The 19438-nt window shown below is 42.4% G+C and overlaps 1 protein-coding gene across 1 annotated transcript; it reads left to right on the forward strand.

Annotated features, from left to right (window-relative positions):
* Positions 1–1196: 1196 nt before the first annotated feature.
* On the forward strand, positions 1197–18464 carry slc13a5a (solute carrier family 13 member 5a). The gene is made up of 13 exons (XM_087847582.1): positions 1197–1463; positions 5877–6005; positions 6154–6290; positions 6377–6597; positions 7988–8149; positions 10718–10901; positions 10982–11104; positions 11224–11436; positions 15712–15815; positions 15897–16018; positions 16424–16585; positions 16802–16939; positions 17034–18464. Exons 1-13 carry the CDS (start codon positions 1206–1208, stop codon positions 17160–17162), a joined length of 2082 nt encoding a protein of 693 aa, XP_087703708.1. The 5' UTR covers positions 1197–1205; the 3' UTR covers positions 17163–18464.
* Positions 18465–19438: the final 974 nt, after the last annotated feature.

The raw sequence follows: 19438 nt of genomic DNA on the forward strand, positions 1-19438 counted from the left end.
ACTTTTTGGAGTTCAATGAAATTTCAGCAGAACAAACTAACCTGCCGTTGAGTTTTCGGGTGTCTTTGAATTCAGCCCTCTTGATCATTTTATTTTCCATCAAACGATGTGACGCCCGTTAGTGTCGAACACGTTGCTCAGTCCATTTCAGTAGAGATATGCTGCCTGATTCTTCTCCCATTGAGATTTTTTGAGCAGTGTATATTTGCTTGGACTACGCCCTGCTGTCTATTGGGGGCTCGGTGCCATTTCTCTCAATGCCATTGGATGGGAGCATCAATAGGGCCAGAGTTTGACTGTAAGTACAGTTTTAATGTCCTTGTGACATAATCAACAGTCAACGGGACAGAAAGCGTAAACATAAACAGCAACATCCAATGGTGGTTAGAAAGTGGTCCAAAGTCCAACAAGCACATGTAAGAACATCAAGTCTGGGACAAAGGCTGTAGTGTCTCACTCATCCAGGTCATGGTAGTCTCAAGAGGTTGAAAAAAGAAAGCAGACGGACGTCTTTAAGTTTGTGAAGATGTTTCGTCTTTAGATGCTTCTTTGGTTCTAAAAAAAGAAAAGGTGGAGAGTCAACGTATTTGTTTGTGTGTCTCTTGTCTTTGGATTGAGACATTTAAGGGTTTGTGTTTATGTCTCAGTCTGATGTCTTTCCCCCTTAAATCTAATTCTTTTTTCTCATTTAAATCGAATTGGTTATGAAACATTAATGGATAAAAAAAATGATCCTGGACAGTACTTTTCTTTAACTGTATTTTTATTCTTCAAAATGTCCTTTGTTTCATTTAAACATTTTAAAAGTTTTGAACTTCTATCAGCTTTTATCGTGTGATCCACCCGAGTGCTGGCACAGTGGAGATGAAGAACTGATCGGATGTGTTGACCCCGAGCAGGAAGATAACAGGTGAGACTGACGCAAACGGGTCTGATTCCACTTCAGTGTTTGTTCTGCTGAGAGTTTAGATAAAGTCTGTGTGTGTGTGTGTGTGTGTGTGTGTCTGTGTGTGTGTGTGTGTGTGTGTGTGTGTGTGTCTGTGTGTGTGTGTCTGTGTGTGTGTGTGTGTGTGTGTCTGTGTGTGTGTGTCTGTGTGTGTGTGTGTGTGTGTGTCTGTGTGTGTGTGTGTGTCTGTGTGTGTGCGCGTGTGTGTGCGTGTGTGTGTGTAACACACATAAAGTTAATATTTAGTGTTGACCGTGAAATGCATCACAAATGTGCCGGCGAGAGAGTGAGAGAGGGAAAGAGCAGCCAGACGGCGAGCAGGACGCAGCTGCGAGGCAACGACTCGGCTTCATCCAGCACTGACTTTTTGTTTTCATCTTCATCTTCATCACCACCATCAGCCATGTCAGTTCTTCCTCTGCGGGTGAAAATGCTGCGGCAGGTCTGGAGGCTGAAGGGCGTCGTGATTCTCGTCTGCAGCCCGTTCCTCCTGCTGCCGCTCGCCGTCAGCACCACGGTGAGACGCTTCACTGACCAGTTTAACCCACCAGTTTACTGACAGGTGACCAGTTCACTGAGCACTTTTGACTAGCTTTCATGAACAATGACTGGTTAAAGTTACCAGTGAACCAACGTACAGGACAAACTCATTTTAACCTGTTATACTTCCAGCTTTACTGAGCACCAGCTGTCCTGAATAACCGTCACAGAGACGTGCTCGGGTTAGCGCTGACTGGTGTAAATAACCAGTTTATGGCTCAACAAAGAGTCGGTTTAGCAGCAGCCTAAAAGTCCCAAACAGAAAACCTCCAACCTACCAGTGTAACACAAGTGATCTAAATATCGAGTTTGAAGAACGATGATTAAAATAATTTAATTGATCACAAAATTATTATTTTCTCTGTTTTCTTATTAAACTGAACACTAACCAGTTCTCCTCCATTCTTACGACTGCTGCAGCTTCTGCCGACTTTTCTATTTGTGAACTAGAGCAGCATAGTTACAGGTTTAATGAGCACTTATTGGTCTAAATATTACCAAGAACAAACTTTCAACCAATCAGCACTCATCTAAGTAATCTGTTTAAATAATCCGTTTTCTGAAACAATGACCAGTTCAAGTTATTGATTTACACTCCAGAGAACAAACCTGTTTAATGAAGCTGTTAATGGGAACCTGCCAGTTTAAACTGAGCCAGTTTTCACTCCAGTTAAGAGTTTACTGAGCAGTTTGTTAACTAGTACATCTTAAAAGTTTCCGAGCGTGTTTGAGCAACCAGTTTAGTCTAAAGAGATCAAGTTTCCTGAACAATGACCAGTGAAAGTCACCAGTTTATCAGGACAGAGACGAAACTGGTTACATTCACCTGGTTTTGATCACTAACACATCGATAAGTGCTGTTTGAGCACTAACCAGTATGAAGCCAGTTTACTGAGACTGTGATGCAGCAGTGAACCAGCCTAACTGATGTCACACCTGTGTGTGTTTAAAATGACCAGTTTTCTGTGTGATTAGTTAAAGTTAGCAGTTTAGTGAACACGGCCGTTTAACAGAGCAATCGTGAATAAATACCAACACAAACTCAGAGTGTGAAACGATCGGACACTCAGCCTCGTGTTCGCTGTTTCATCATCGTTTTCTACTTTATTCTGATCTCAGTTTTACACAAGCACAGGTGTCAAACTCTGAATTACTATCAGAGCTGGTCTGCTGCTATCATACAGCTAATATATATATTGTTTAGTATTAAGCTTTGCTTGTTCCATATTCAGTTTTTCAGCAAAACGTGTTTGAGTCCATAAGAAAAGATTCATTCTTATATCTGGAGGAATAAATATATTTCAGTAAATATTAACGTTAGCCCGACTTTGTTCCAGTTTTGAATTTCGGCCCACTGAGTGTTTGAGTTTGACACTCCTGCTCTAAAGTGTCTTTTACTCTTTACTGGGTTTGATTTAGAAACCAAGGTCAAAATGAAGACAGATAGTGAGTTATAATATCAAAGCTTTCCTAATATTTCGCTCTCCTCAGGTGTATTAGTTAACTTTAGTTAACCTTAGTTAACCTTAGTTAGTTAACCTTTGAACCTTTGTTCTGATTTGTGCTCAGCGTGAGCTGAAAAACAACAAACAGCAGATTTTCTGGAAGCAGAGGCGTTCCTAATAATCTGCTCTCAGATTAGAGCTCATGAGCGTTTGGAATAGCTGCAGCTGTGTAACAGAAACAGTGTCTTTGTTTTGCTGGCCGCTGTGAGCTCGATGCTTCGGTGATGAATAACCTGAGCTGATGTGCAGCCTCTGCGTGTTTGCAGCTTCTTGTCACTGATTGACAAACAGACTGCAGACGGTCTGAGAGGTCACGGAGACGCTCTCTGAAAAACAATCATTACTTTAACTATTCACTCTCACTTCACTGGATTTCTACAAAACTGAGAAGACTTTGGGGGGTTTATTTAAACTCATGTGAAATGATTTCACACTGTCGTGTATCTCGTCCAAACATCTCGTCCAAACATCTCGTCCACTTTGCAGTTTTTAGGCGTTTTCGTGGATTTCTGGTAGTTTTCCGCAGCAGCTCTTCGTCACTCACGCAGCAGTCAGTCTCTGCAGAGGGCAGCTGGACTGTTGGCAGGTCGAAGGCTGCTCAGTGCCCGATGTGATCAGGACTGATGCAATCAGATTATCAGAGATTATAAAATCCCTCCAAAGATTGAATTAAATTGTATTTATATTCTGCTAATGTACAACAATGATGTCACCCAACATGATATTATCAGATAAAGAAATTACAATATCAGAGAGACATCCTCTATCAGCAGTACGTGGCAAAGGTGAGGAAGAAGAACCCAGTTTTGACAGGAAGAGACGTCCAGCAGAGCCAAGGGGCAGGAGGGGGGGAGGGGGGGGGGGCGCGTCTGCAGCTGGAAAGGAGAGAAAAGAGGAGAAAGTAGACAAAAGCTAAAGGAGAAAGGCTCAATGCATCATGGGAAGTTCCCAAACAGCTAATAACAGAATAAATAACGAAGTCACCTGATCACAGGACTGAAACCTTTATGAAAGTTTGGAGGGTGAATGAATGAGTCAGTCCTCTGAAACATCTGGATGTAAAGAAATAACATCTGGTGTGGGATGTAAAGCTGCTATTGGGGAAACAGACACAATGAAAACACAAAGAAGGAAATCCTCAACCAATGACAGCAGGGTCCACGACTTTAGTCACGTTTCCCAGACTTGCACACAGTGTTAAAGGTTTCATTGTCTTTCTTTGTTTGGACTCAGTGGGTCCTGTCAGCAGACTCCCAGCAGCCTCTGGGGCTCTGCTCAGAGAGAGAAATACAATCTTTCCCCTCATCGTCACGCACTCTTCCCCCGTCGCCTCAGAATTACACGTTTCCACCAGCTCGATGTACGGAGGTGGGTACGAGTAAATCCTGACACGTGTTGGGTTCAGCACCTTAAGACCTCCCAGTGGGAGTCCGGATCAACACGTCTCCTCTTCTACAACAACAACTTCAACCTGTTTTTACAGTTTTGGGTAACGACAGGGTGGAAAGTGAAAAGAGCCTCACGGTTTACATAAACCTGACAGAGGTGTGTGGTCCTGTTCCAAGCCTCAGTTAGACAGAGTTTGGTTAGATTAATAGAATAGAATAGAATAGAATAGAATAGAATAGAATGGAATAGCCCTTTATTGTCATTGCAGATGTAACACAGTTGTGGGTGCTCCACACCAACTGTGCCAGATTAAACAATAAATAGTAAAAGAATAAATCAGAAACTGAGAAATACATACAAATATATTTAATATTTAAATGATGTCATTCAGACACAAAAGCCAAAACATTTCTATTTAATAATAATGGATTGCATTTATAAAGCGCTTTTCGGGGCCCTCAAAGCGCTTTACAATGCCATTATTCATTGACTCTCACATTCACACACTGGTGGAGGCAGCTACAGGTGTAGCCACAGCTGCCCTGGGGCAGACTGACAGAAGCGAGGCTGCCATATCGCACCATCAGCCCTTCTGGCCAACACCAGTAGGCGGTAGGTGAAGTGTCTTGCCGAAGGACACAACGACCGAGACTGTCTGAGCCGGGGCTCGAACCGGCAACCTTCCGATTACAAAACAAATTGCCAACTCTTGAGCCACGATTAAACCTTTGATTCCTCTGCTGACTCTTTGCAGCAGTGTCAGAAACGACTACAGCAAAACCACAGATACTCATTTCCTGTGCGTTTGTTCCAAAAACAAGCAGAGGCTGGAAGTGATGTCACAGCACACACCCTATTTTCTAAATTTCTGTATTACAAACCATTCCCACCATTTTTGTGGACCTCAGTAAAGAATAGTGAAGTGCTCTGAGAGGTCACGTCGGGTAAAGAGCACGTTTACCATTTAAGTCTGTGTGTTGGAGAGCCAGCCATCCACCCAGACCTCCTCCCTTGGGGGAGGGTGGTGTAAAGTGAGCTTACATAAATATCATCCTTGCTGAGCTCAACATGTGCAGTGAAACTGGACTTGGCAGCAAACTGCTTTTGTCACAACGAAAGACTCAGAAAATGCGAGTAACATTTTGCTAATGAACAGAAAAGAAAGCTAATTACAAAACGTGGTCTGAGTGCTAGCAGGCTACTGTGTAACACGTTACAGCTGCGAGATCAGTCACGGTTACACGAGTCCGTTTGAAGCATCTGTCTGAAAGTTTTGTTTGTTTGTTTGTTTGTTTGTTTGTTTGTTTGTTTAACCATCATTTATTCTGCAGAAGCTTAATAACAGCCACTGGAGCATTAGCGCCCTCTGCTGTATCATACGAACACTACATTAGTGCATTGAAACACCCATTTGTTCACATCTTGTGGATGTTGTGTTAAAGCTGCAGGTTTCAGGTCACATTTTGACCTGGACGTGTTTTCTGACGTGTGTATAGGAGGCAGCCTGTGCTTATGTCATAGCCCTCATGGCGGTATATTGGTGCACGGAGGTGTTGCCGCTGGCGGTGACAGCGCTGCTGCCCACCATCCTGTTCCCCGTCCTGGGCATCATGGAGTCCAAAGAAGTAAGACTGTGCACATACACATAGTGTACTACATCTGGTACTACAACTTTACATTCATCCCAATAATGACACCGAATTATCAAACTGATGTTTTTTTTATGCTATCTTTGTATTTCCATTATTTTGTCTCCTCCTTGTTTTTGTCCAGGTGTGTATGCAGTACCTGAAGGACACTAACATGCTGTTTGTCGGGGGCCTGATGGTCGCCGTAGCCGTCGAGCACTGGAACCTCCACAAACGCATCGCGCTCCGGGTGCTGCTGATAGTTGGAGTCCGACCTGCCCTGTGAGTCACCTGAACCTAATCTGTCCCCACAGGGCTGCCGTGGAAGCCGATCACTTCAGGCTTAATCCAGTCCCGTCTCCTCACAGGTTGATGCTGGGGTTCATGGGAGTGACGGCCTTCCTGTCCATGTGGATCAGCAACACGGCAACCACCGCCATGATGGTTCCCATCGTCCAGGCCGTCCTGGATCAGCTCCACAGTAACGTAGACCCTGAGCATTCGGCCAGGAGTGAGGCACTACCTCAGGAGCGTCAGGAGAAAACCATCAGCATACTTCAAGCTGTTAACCCAAACATCATGGAGATAGGTACGATAGGCTCCTGGCATATAGCTGCTTTCTAACCACATGGAAGCGATGCCAGAAAAAACATTCCTCTAAGGTACTGATAAAGTAAACGTACTGCATTACAAAGACAGTGGAGCACCTGTCAGATTGGTCCATCACAGACTGCATGCTAGCAGTTTTTATATTGAGGAAGTACAGCTCAACACTGTTAGGTGCTTCCAAAAAGTGAGCTGTTAGAGAGGGTGGCCTTCAAGAGAAGCTTATTTCAGACTTACCATGAATTGAGGGGGTGCATGAGTGGTCAGAATAATAACTGTGAATCACGAGGAAACAGTCAGGCTGAGTCTGATAAAGTTTGCTTGAACGAAAGCATTAAAGAAAGGAAAGAGGAAGAAAAGTCGCTTTGGTATTGATGTGAAAACCCTAAACATGTCGTCAGTAACCAGAGATGGGCTGTAATCCGATTACTTTTTTCAAGTAACGAGTAAAGTAAGGGATTACTATTGCAAAAACGGTAATTAGATTACTGTTACTTTCCCGTAGGAACGCTGCGTTACTAAAACCGTGATTTTTTGCGAGAATGTCTCATGACAGTGACGTAAGCGAGTGCGACGTTCGTGACAACAGCTGTGTGCAGATCAACAATGGATCATATATCGAGTGCAGAGAGAGTATGAGCGTGCAGCGTTTAAAGCGTGGAAGTACTGACCTTACTTTGAGTTTGATTCCATAAAAAGTGACAAAAACATTAGTGTCCGTTGTGCGTGGGAAGAAAACTTCTTTTTACAGCGAAATAAACCCTAAACTTCCAAACAAGCACCGAGTAGCTACGACGTAATGGGAAACTCACAGAGAAACTCGCGGATTCTTCCACTGACCGCTGCACACCTGCACCAGGGTAACCCTCCGCCTACCCCACTCCTGCTTTACAGGTGAAAATAGAGCAACAGGACCGCTAGTCTTTGACTTTATTTATTTTCTGCTGTGTTTTACTTGCATCTATTTGAAAGACTGAGTGTAAACACACAAAATATTTTATTTTATGTGCTGGAATGTGCAGAAAATAGGTTTAAATGTTAAACTAATTTCTTCCAGTCAGAGAAACAAGTAAAAAAAGAGACTTTTCCATGATGGATTATGTAGAAAAAGTAGAATTGGGCTCAAAGATCTATCACTTTATCACCTATTCAGGTTGTAAATCATGTTTTTAAAAAGTAACTAAGTAACTAAGTAATTAATTCCTTTCGAAAATAAGTAATCAGTAACGTAACGGGATTACTTTTTTGGGGAAGTAATCAGTAATTAGTTACTGATTACTTTTTTCAAGTAACTTGACCAACACTATCAGTAACACTGCATGAGACAGCTCAAATACTCCTCTGTAGTCTGACCCCGAGATATTAACTTTCAGGTCTGAATCTATCAACCCAAACTCAAGGCAACTCAGAGAAAACCAGCAACCTACAAGACAACATGTTGCCCGACCATAAAGTGGTGTCACTGGGTCAGATGGATGCAAAGGAGATCAAACCAGCACCACAAGACAAACCTCCATCAGACAGCAGTAGTCCCGGTAAGTCCACAGAGGCGAGGAAACCTGACATCTGTGGGAAACAGATGAGCAGATACAGAAACCACCTTGAAGAAAAAGCTGTAATCAAACTCTTTTGTTTCTGAGTTAAGTGAGTCACAACCTTTGGACCAACTGTCCAAATGGCTGACGTAGCCTGAGGGAGGAATGTTTGTTCTGTCACTGTTAAAGAAAAGAGGTCATAGAAGGAATCGTAGGGCCTCTAACACATATTTGCAACTTCAGACTGGAAACAAAATAGCTAAAGTTGTTCCGCTGTACAAAACTGGGGATAGACGCCACTTCACAAACTACAGGCCTGTTTCTTTACTACCACAATTCTCCAAAATCCTAGAAAACCTGTTTAATAAACAATTACACAAATTCTTAGATAAATATAAATTACTCTCTGACAGTCAATATGGATTCAGATCAAAAAGATCAACATCTCTGCCATTAATCGAATCAAATGAGGAGATTACAAATGCTATAGATCAGAAACAGTATGCAGCTGGAGTATTTGTGGATCTCAAGAAAGCATTCAACACAATCAATTATGACATATTAATCAATAAACTGGAACACTGCGGGATCAGGGGGGTCGTACTGCACTGGTGAAAAATTATTTAAGTGACAGGAAACAATTTATGAAGCTGGGTGTCTTTTCCTCATCATGCTTGTGGTGTTCCACAAGGCTCTGTACTGGGTCCAAAGTTATTTATTATTTATATAAATGATATTTGTGAGGCATCTGATGTATTAAAATTAGTATTATGTGCAGACGACACAAATATTTCCTGTTCTGGGGGGAATCTAAAGGAGCTGCTGGATACAATTACTTCAGAAATGTGCAAAACTGAAAAATGGTTTAACAGGAACAAACTATCGCTATCAAACCGGAAGTCTCATATAAATCATATACATAACAAAATTTTAAGAAGTGTCTCAATTTTGAGTAAAACACTTTCTCTATTGTTCCCTGATTGCACCGTATGTGCATTACTATTAAATTTAAAACATCCTCGTATCCGTACAACTTTAAAAAGTTTCTGCATCTCTGTGTGTGGAGTGAAGCTGTGCAACAAACTAAGTAAAGATATGAAGCAAAGTCCGAGCACGGCGCAGTTTAAACAGCGGTTTAAGGATGTGGTTTTTGCAGCGTACAGGGAGGAGGCGGAGATTTGATGGGCTGTTCTTGTCCAATATTTTCATGTGTGTGCGGGTATGTTGGTGTGGGTATATCTGTAGGTTGTGTATCTTTTGAGGTGTTACTGGGGTTATTGAAAATGTGTATATAAATGTGTATGTATATATGTATATATGCAGAGATCGGCAGAGATGGGCATTACTTTTTTCAAGTAACGTAAAGTAAAGTAAGGGATTACTATTGCAAAAACTGTAATTAGATTACCGTTACTCTCCCGTAGGAACGCTGCGTTACTAAAACCGTGATTTTTTTGCGAGAATGTCTCATGACAGTGACGTAAGCGAGTGCGACGTTCGTGACAACAGCTGTGTGCAGATCAACAATGGATCATATATCGAGTGCAGAGAGAGTATGAGCGTGCAGCGTTTAAAGCGTGGAAGTACTGACCTTACTTTGAGTTTGATTCCATAAAAAGTGACAAAAACATTAGTGTCCGTTGTGCGTGGGAAGAAAACTTCTTTTTACAGAGAAAAAACCCCTAAACTTCCAAACAAGCACCGAGTAGCTACGACGTAATGGGAAACTCACAGAGAAACTCGCAGATTCTTCCACTGACCGCTGCACACCTGCACCAGGGTAACCCTCCGCCTACCCCACTCCTGCTTTACAGGTGAAAATAGAGCAACAGGACCGCTAGTCTGTGACTTTATTTATTTTCTGCTGTGTTTTACTTGCATCTATTTGAAAGACTGAGTGTAAACACAAAAAATATTTTATTTTATGTGCTGGAATGTGCAGAAAATAGGTTTAAATGTTAAACTAATTTCTTCCAGTCAGAGAATGTTGCAGATAATTAAATCTTTGCTTGATGCATAAAGTTAAAAGATTAAAACTAATAAAACAAGTTTTAAAAAGAGACTTTTCCATTTGATTACATTTTGTATGATGATTATGCAGAAAAAGTAGAATTGGGCTGAAAGATCTATCACTTTATCACCTATTCAGGTTGTAAATCGTGTTTTTAAAGTAATTAATTACTTTTGAAAATAAGTAATCAGTAAAGTAACTGGATTACTTTTTGGGGGAAGTAATCAGTAATTAGTTACTGATTACTTTTTTCAAGTAACTTGACCAACACTGTATATATGTATGGGATTATATGAGCGTATGCTTCTTCCTGCTCCTTTTTGAACATGAACGTTATCTGTAGTTGTGGTTTCTCGTTTTGTTTTGCTTTGTTTCTATGTTGTTGTACTTTTTCAACATGTTCAAAATAAAGATTTAATCAATCAATCTAAATGAGTCCAAATCAGAAATAAAGAGTCAAACATAACGTGGAGAAAACGTTCAGAGAAATGTGAGTGTTCGCTCAGTAGCTGTTGTGGGTAACAGGTTCATTGGTTAACGCTGTTGACTGTTTTCAGTGGTCGTGACCGTGGAGAGCAACTGCTGTCAGATGGAGCTGGAGGAGCTGAGTGACGTGGAGGAGGAGACGAGGAGGATGAGTAAAGGCCTCCTGCTGTCAGTCTGCTACGCCGCCAGCATCGGAGGCATCGCCACCCTGACAGGAACCGGGCCAAACCTGGTCCTCATCGGACAGATGAGCCAGTACGAAAACAGCAACGGCAAATCATGTGACCACGTGTCCTGTAAGGCCTGACTCTCAACTTCCTGTTTCTTCCTCGCAGGCTCTTCCCTCAGAACGGTGACGTCATCAACTTTGCATCCTGGTTTGCCTTTGCTTTCCCCACCATGGTGCTGACGCTGACCCTGGCCTGGTTCTGGCTGCAGTTCCTCTACGTGGGCTGCAAGTAAGTCACCAAAACACAACCCCAACATTACTGTGGCATCTCCCACAGTTCCCACAGCTCCCACAGCTCAACTTTACAGTTACAAACATGAATGGGTTTTTTGCTTTTGTGCACCACAGCCTGAGGAAGACGTGGGGTTGCGGTGCGGTCCAGTCGCAGAAGGAGCGGGCAGCATACGAGGTCATCAGGGATGAGCATTCCCGTCTGGGACCCATGAGCTACGGAGAGTTCAGCGTTCTGGCAGTTTTCATCCTCATGGTGGCGCTGTGGTTCACACGAGACCCGCGCTTCATGGACGGCTGGGCGACGCACATGTTCAACTCCAAAGCCGAGTGAGTACCAGCGAAACCTTCATGAGTGCGCGCTGTTGACGCTGTTTTAGTATTTTGGGCGGTTCAGAGAGCGGCGCAGACCAAACCCAAATCAGTCATGTCCTCGTGCGTGGCTCCGCCCAGATCTCCACCGCCATCTCAGCCTTTTAATAAAGCAGACTAACTGAGACTCTGAGGGCCCGACCTCCTCGGCCAACGAGCTGCGACCGACAGGTCACTGACACCTGCTCATCCAGGGTTACCCGCTCGGCCGGGGTCGGCGAGCTCAGGGTCGGAGGTTCTGCTGCTAGCTTTCTGCCAGTGTTACTTTGTAACCAGGCGACGAACATCACCCAACAGTTTCACACAGGAGCCGCTCTATTGGTCAGATAGTGTCATTAAAAAAAGACCAGATTACTTCCTGTTTTATTTCCAAGGTTAGCTCCTTGTGTGTTTTTATAAAAATGCACTTTTCTGGTTCATGTTTTTAGATGAATCTGCCTCTCCACGGTATCGTAACAACTTTCTAAGCTTGTAGTTCATTCATTTATTTATTGTGTTAAATGAAAAATAAAATAATTTGGATTTAAGTCTCATTTTCAAACTGAAAGTAGATCTTCTGTGAAGCACTGGATCCTTTAAAGGGGTGTTTTGAGTTTGTTTGAGCAGAAACTCTGAATCCAACTGTCACGTGTGTTCCTGCAGTAATGTGAGATGGAAAAAAAGCGCTGCCTCGGGGCAAACTCCCAGAATAAACAGGACTCAGGGGCGAGGAACAAACACTGGACGTGTCCTGGGTACAAATGCTGGACTTTAGTGTCACAGCTGCAGCTTTGACCCGTGTTACACAAACGAACTGAGCTCACCTCCACACCTGACATCACTCTAGTTAGAGTCTTTCAATTAAATGTTATTATCTCAGCTTTTATTATTCAACCCTTTCAGCAGCATTTGCATGATTAGTTTTTGTGAATTAAATTTTAGTGTATCAGCTGGTGATACTGGACTCACTGGTTTCCCAATTAGGTTAACCATGTATTTAATCCATTCGATTATATTAATAGTTGGAAGCTTTTCCGTGCAGTCAATTCTTTGCACCTGCAGCTGCGGCTCTCTGACGCCTGCACAGAGTTCGTGTTGTTGCACTTTGCAGAGTTTCTGCGTTTGAGCAAACGTCCAAAAGAAAAGAAACAAAGACGCAGAAGCAGCCTGAGGGTTGTCACGTTCGCTTCTGCAGTAACAGAAATCACATGTCTGACTGTGTGTGAGTACAGCACAAGCTCATAAATAAAGAAGCAGAGTCTGTCGGACTCATACAGGAAGATTTTTAATCTGTAATTTTATGTTTTGTAACGTTAAAGTTGACTTTAAACCCCGACCAGCACCACAGCTGAACACACACGTGTATTTAACCGTGTGGGAAATTGGCAACACATGACTTTCCTGTTCATTCATAAACTCGGGGTGGGGTCACATGACCAGCGGGAGTAGCGCAGACGTCACGCATCGACCTGTTTGTTCCTGCGCTGTCGTGTTGTTGTTAAGGCCGAGGCGGGAAATAAAACAATACTCAGTTTCTGAGAAAAAGAAGAAAAATGTGAGATTTAACACGTAAACAGAAACGTTTAGAATATTCAAAAACATCAATGATCACTGAGAAATACAACAGGTTTGTTTTTTCTCGTTTTTCTCTTTGGAGCATGAACGTGGAGACAAAGTCTTGAAGAAGCTTCCAGAAACAGTGAACTCGTGTTCAGAGCTTTCATCATAAAACACGTTAAAAGGAAGAAACACAGCTGGATGGCAGATGTTTGTGGACTGAATCTTTAGGCTTTTGTTGGAAAGCTTTTCAGACTTTTTCCAATTTCTCTCCGAGCGGTCGCAGTTCTGGTTTCTGAGCATCAGTTTGCAGGTTGTTGATGAAGCGAAGGAGCATCAGCCTTTAACTTTTCAGCAAAGATGAAAAATATCAATATGCTCCCAAAGAAACCTGCAGGTCAGCAGGTCTGTGTCCACCGATGAAGGCTGCAGGAAAAGCTCATAATTATTTTTATTATTGTCATTATTCTTAGAAATGAGGACTTTTTAACTCCCTCTTCCTTCTTAAGTCAAAGCCCTTCAGCTGTCATCGACTCGTCACGCAGTCGAACATCGACCGCTGAGTTCGTGAGAAGGAATTTCACCACAGCCGGAGGTTTGGTATTTGCACACACTCAGTGACCATGCAACCACCGGGTTTATGTTTCTACATCCACCTCCTGTGAGCTTTGTACTTTTTGACCTTTTGGGGGTTTCAGTTATTTGAAATACTGATTTGAGACAGGAAGCAGGCCGTGCCCTGTGCCTGGTCAGCTGCAGGCAGAAATCTGAATGTCTTGTTTTCACTGAAGGAAACATCACAGTCGTTGATGATGTAGTTCACTGTAGATATTTTCCAGATGTGTTTAACTCTGGCCAGTCAGCTGGAAGTGATGCATCAACCTGACTGAAATCCTGTAGTTATAGTTACTGAAAATAGTTGCTGCTCGTGTTGTTGTCAGGCTGTGACATCAGCTGAGGGCGACTGCACGTCAACTGTAAACCTGTGTAATCAGGAAACGTTTCAAAATCGTCTGTTTGCACAAACCAAAGGTCCAAGGTAACCGAAACTAGACCCCTCGCCCTTCAACACCAGGTCAGGTGATCTGGCTCCTGTGTCTGAACCAGACCTGAGTTCAAAGTATTGGTTATTGATTATAAGTCATTAAATGACTGGACCCTGAACACACAGCTGGGATGTTTCATGAATACAACCCTGGTGAGTCTAAACAGAGGGATCAGGCATTCACCTGCTATGCTGTCACATCTTCTCCGACCTCGGCAGATTTTAAACAGAAGCTGAACAGTGTTCATCTTTCAAAGCGGCGTGACCGACTGCAGTGCTTAGAAGGTGCTGAACCTGTTGCTTCAGTCGCAGGAAGCAGCAGGTTCCCCGGAGTTTTGTTATTCCTGTTACAGAGAATCTTATTTGCACTTTGACCGTGACATCGGATAATGAGTCAGTGAATAAGCATAACCAAGCATTGCCAGATTACAACACAGCCATTAGAGTCCCAGATGTTCGACTCAACGTAACTAGGGATACCCGATACCAATACTGGTATCAGGTATCGGGGCCAATACTGTAAAATGTGTGTGAGATACCATGAACCGATACCAACCTATTTCATTAGTCAGAGGGTGGCTTGTCATTTCTGTTGTAGTTTTTTAGATTGGCCACTAGGGGGACATCCCGCGCTAAACAGGCACAGGGTTAGGCGAGTGAGACTGGCAGCTCCAGATAAAAAAGAGAAACTGGAGGCTGCTGTAGCTAGGCTAAACAAAATGTCAGCAGTGTGGAACAGCCAACTTTAACTCAGGTTTTGGAAAAGCGATGAAAAATGTCAAGAGAAAATCCACAAGCAGTTAAAATAACAGAGGCTCGACTCATTTTATCGCTCTGGATGACCAGCCAATGCCGGTCATGGAAAACATAGGATTGCACCGTCTTCTCAGCATACTCGAGCCCCAACTGCCCACACATCAGGGAGATAATGGTGCCAAAACTTTCTGAAGAGGTAAAGACAAGCAGTGTGTGCGCGATGTCAGTCCTCAGTTTAACGGCACAGTGGACTGATGATCCACGGGCAGATGAGGAGTTCGTCAATGCCAAATACTTTTGTTATTTTGTTTGTTTGTTTACAATATGGACACTCTGCAATAATTTAAGTTTATTTTATTCTCAAACCTAATTTGTATTTATTTTATTCCAAACAGAAGTGTTTATTTATTATTCTGAAAGCTCGAGACAGTGCCAATAGTTCAGTGATGTTTTGTAAAATTACAATGTGGAGACTCTGCAATAATTTAAGAGAAGTGCTTATTTTTCACTTGAAATTTTTTGTGGTCATTTTTATTAAGATTTTATTTTTTATCGGCAGAGAATAAAATAAAACCTGTCTTCCAATTCATCGCATTTGTGTGTGTGTGTGTGTGTGTGTGTGTGTGTGTGTGTGTGTGTGTGTGTGGGTGTATGTGTGTGTGTGTGTGTGTGTGTGTGGTAGAAGTATCGGTTTTTGTACTCTGTATCGGCAAGTACTCAGATCCAAGTATCGGTATCGTATCGGTTTGAAAAAATTGGTATCGTTGCATCCCTAAACGTAACTCATTAAGGCTTTAATCTTCCCGAACCTCCTGTGGTCTTTGGACGTGACAGTATCTAGTTTGTTGTTTGATGCTGAGAAAGTAGATCCTGCATTGAGCTCTCTGTGTCTGCAGGTTCGTCACAGATGCAACCGTTGCCTTGTTTGTTGCTGTTTTGTTGTTTGTTCTTCCCTCCGAGCCGCCGCGATACCTCTGCTTCTGGAGGCGCTCCGACACAGGTACCACAAATACGCAACATGTGGATGGGACACAAAGGCAATTAATGTTCGTGATTTAAATTGTTTGTTTGATCCAATCAGAGTCTCAGGTCTCTCGAGGCCCCGCCCCTTCTCTGCTCACCTGGCAGGTGACTCAGAAGAAGATGCCCTGGAATATTGTCCTGCTGCTGGGAGGCGGCTTTGCTTTGGCCAAAGGCAGTGAGGTAAAACCTTTAAAGAGTAAACAAGGACAAATCGCTCCATACCAAGTTTTTTACTACATCAGCCTTGATTTATAGTTGCTGACAGTTCAAAGACATTTACAGATTCGATCTGTGGCGGCCTTCTGTTAAATTATTTTATGCAGCCTTAGTTTTTATATTTTTAGAAGGAATAAACTAAAAATACATCTTGAATAGCCCAGAGAATAACACAACTAAGACTTTGTGAGTAAATGAAAATGAAATGACGCTTCTGCATGGGCACAGTGCAGATGGTTTGGTGAGATTAAGTAAATCTTATATATATTTTGGAGAAGTGAAGACACCAGATCGAGTTTTCATTAAAAGTAAAGACGACAGAGAAACCTTCGCTCTCAGACTGAAGGCTTTTTCTTGTTGGTTTTTCAGGAGTCGGGTTTGTCGCGTTGGCTCGGTGATCAGATGACGCCGCTCCACTCAGTCCCTCCATGGGCCATCGCCGTCATCCTCTGCCTGCTCGTTGCCACCTTCACTGAATGTGCAAGCAACGTTGCAACAGCAACTCTCTTCCTGCCCATCCTGGCCTCCATGGTACCAACAACACAGCCAGCACAGACTGTATTTGTTTATTTGCAGATGTTCCTACAGGTGTTTCATATCATAAGGTGACAGAGAACAGGAGCTTCACCCTTTGAACCACTGACAGACTTTTATTATGATACATCTAAACAGGAAGTGTAACAGGAAAAAAGCCATTGAAGCCAGTTTATGGGTAAAGTTGATGACTCTGTTGTTTTCCCAACCCAGTGCCAGTCCATCAGCTTGAACCCTCTGTACGTGATGATCCCCTGCACCCTCAGCGCCTCCTTCGCCTTCATGCTGCCAGTGGCCACTCCACCCAATGCCATTGTGTTTTCCTCCGGTTTCCTCAAAGTGTCCGACATGGTGAGTTCTTCATTTCTTCCATTTGGACAGAAATAATCATTGTGATTCATTATGACATCATAGCCCCCCCTCCCCCCCACTGTGCCCCCTACAGGCAAAAACAGGTGTGGTGATGAATATCATCGGCATCGGCTGCATTAGTCTGGCCATCAACAGCTGGGGTCGCGTCATGTTTTCTCTGGACACTTTCCCCTCGTGGGCCAACGTCACTGCACCCGTGTAGGAGCGACATCCTCCCACATCTTTATTTATGCACATAAAACTTTTTCAGGTTTGATCTTTCAGCTCCAGCATCTGGCTTTTCCCAGCCAGGAGTTTGTTTTTTATATTTGTGTCGCAGCGCTTTCTGAGCCACAAGAAACATCATCTCGATTGTGTTGTTTGTGTCATTGTGCACGTACACGTTCTAACTGTCTACTGAGTAGTAATAATGGCAATTAATGGACTTCCACACACTGAAAAACTAGATCTACCTTTATATGTTTGTACAGATGGTGTAAAACTGAGGTTACAGTATTTGTTCTTAGTGTCTTTAAAGCAATCTTAGGGCCAGACAACAGTGACAATAAGTTTTAAATAGATTCTCAAAATGTTTTCTGAGCTGGACTGTGGACTCCAACTACAAACATTCATCTTCCTGTCGACCCTTTAATTTAAAAAAGAACTCTTCAGTGATCTGTCAGTGCGCCCCAGAGTGGCTGTGGCTACAATGTAGCTGCCATCACCAGTGTGTGAATGTGTGTGTGAATGTGTGTGTGAGTGGGTGGATGTAAAACGCTTTGGGGTCCATGGGGACCAGTAAAGTGCTGTACAAATACAGGCCATTTTTACCATATTGATGAAAATTAAACAGTTGAAAGAAACCTGAATTTCACAAAAAAAAAAAAATCACAGGCTTTTAATTTGAAACATCTTCAGAAAGCTGACTGTCAGTGGTGTAATATTATTTTGTTTAAAGGCAGTGAAATAGAAGAAGCTGTGAGGGATGTGAGGAAACCACGGAAACATGGAGAAAGTTTAACAGAGGGTGAAAACAAGATGATTATAAAACACTTAAAGTGTTGTCTGTAAGAACCGTGTCATTTAAAGTCCTGATATTTATTTGCTCATCATAAATGTGTGAACCTTGTTGCCACCGGGCTCTGCTCCAGGTCTGCAGTTCATGTTAATGAGATTGATTTTTCTGCAGATGAGGCTGTATTATAACTTTCTTCCAGACTGCTGGTCTTTTATTTTCTTTGTGATTATTTCACTGTTCTATGTTTTTATTTGGAGGACTGACTCTAGAACAGCTGCAGAACTTTACTGAAAGGGAAAATTCCCAATGAAGAAACTATTTTCCCTGTGAGCTGGAATTATTTGAGCATAATTACTAAATATGTTTCGCATTTTTATGGTTCATATTTAAACATAATAACACCATTTTGATGCGAGCTGATGATGTGTTCTGTACATACATGACGTTTCAGAGTTTTGTACCATCTTGTTAACAGTTTTATTTCATATTAATAAAGATTGATCTTTAAACGCAGCTTTTGTAAATTCTGCTGTTTTTTTAAACAAAAATCTTCCAAAATAAACTAAAGTTAGAACAGAAACAAACAGAAGCTTGGACTTGACGTCCAAAACGTCTTTGTTTTATATTGAAGTGATATCAGCTGAAGTTTAACTGATGCCAGGCTGTATGGAGGACCACAAGAGCCACAGTTAATGAATTGTAGAATAAAATCTGCATTTGTAAAATCATTTTCGAATCCCACTTTAATAAACTGCATCTCAACTCCAGAGAATACCACCTGGTTCAACGATCTGTTCATCTGATTATTGGGGAAACCGTTTTCTTCTGAGAGATGCTGCCAGAGCTGAAATTGAGCCCAAAGAAACAACAAAGTTTAGTTCCTCTGGATTTTCCATGGAAAATTGTTTTATCACTCAACCAGGTGACTTCTCCAGTGTCACGGATGAGTGATGAATGTATCTCCCACTGGCTCTGGCTTTGTGTTCTCATAAAGAACACAAAAATATAGCAGTCTAACAACACTGTAACAGAGATGAACCGTTTGTCACAGATCAAAGTGGAATGAAAGTGATTGGTTGAACAGGTGTGATCTGTGTTATCTGTGTTTTCATCAGCAGATTAGAATAACATTTATACATTTAATAAATCACCAAATGAATCCATGCAAGAAACGATCAAACCTGTTCGGACAGTTTGAGTTTGTGTTCCAGCTGCAGACTCGCTGCTGTTTAAATGTTTGAGAGGAAGATTAGATATAAACAAACGTCAAACAGACTCAGTCTGCGTTCACATGTGATATGAGGCCAGGACGTACAGAGTCTGTGTCCTGTTTTAAGATCATACATGTAAAATTGTTGTCTGTTTATGTTTGTCGTTGCAAAAGACCTGTCTGACTGTCTGACTGGTTAACTGATGTTAACTTGGATAAATTATAGTTAAGGAGTATCACAGATAACGCCCACGGAGCTGTGTGACTGTTC

The sequence above is a fragment of the Neolamprologus brichardi genome, chromosome 10 (genome assembly GCF_056152115.1).
Source record: "Neolamprologus brichardi isolate AB-2024 chromosome 10, ASM5615211v1, whole genome shotgun sequence".
Classification (NCBI taxonomy): domain Eukaryota; kingdom Metazoa; phylum Chordata; class Actinopteri; order Cichliformes; family Cichlidae; genus Neolamprologus; species Neolamprologus brichardi.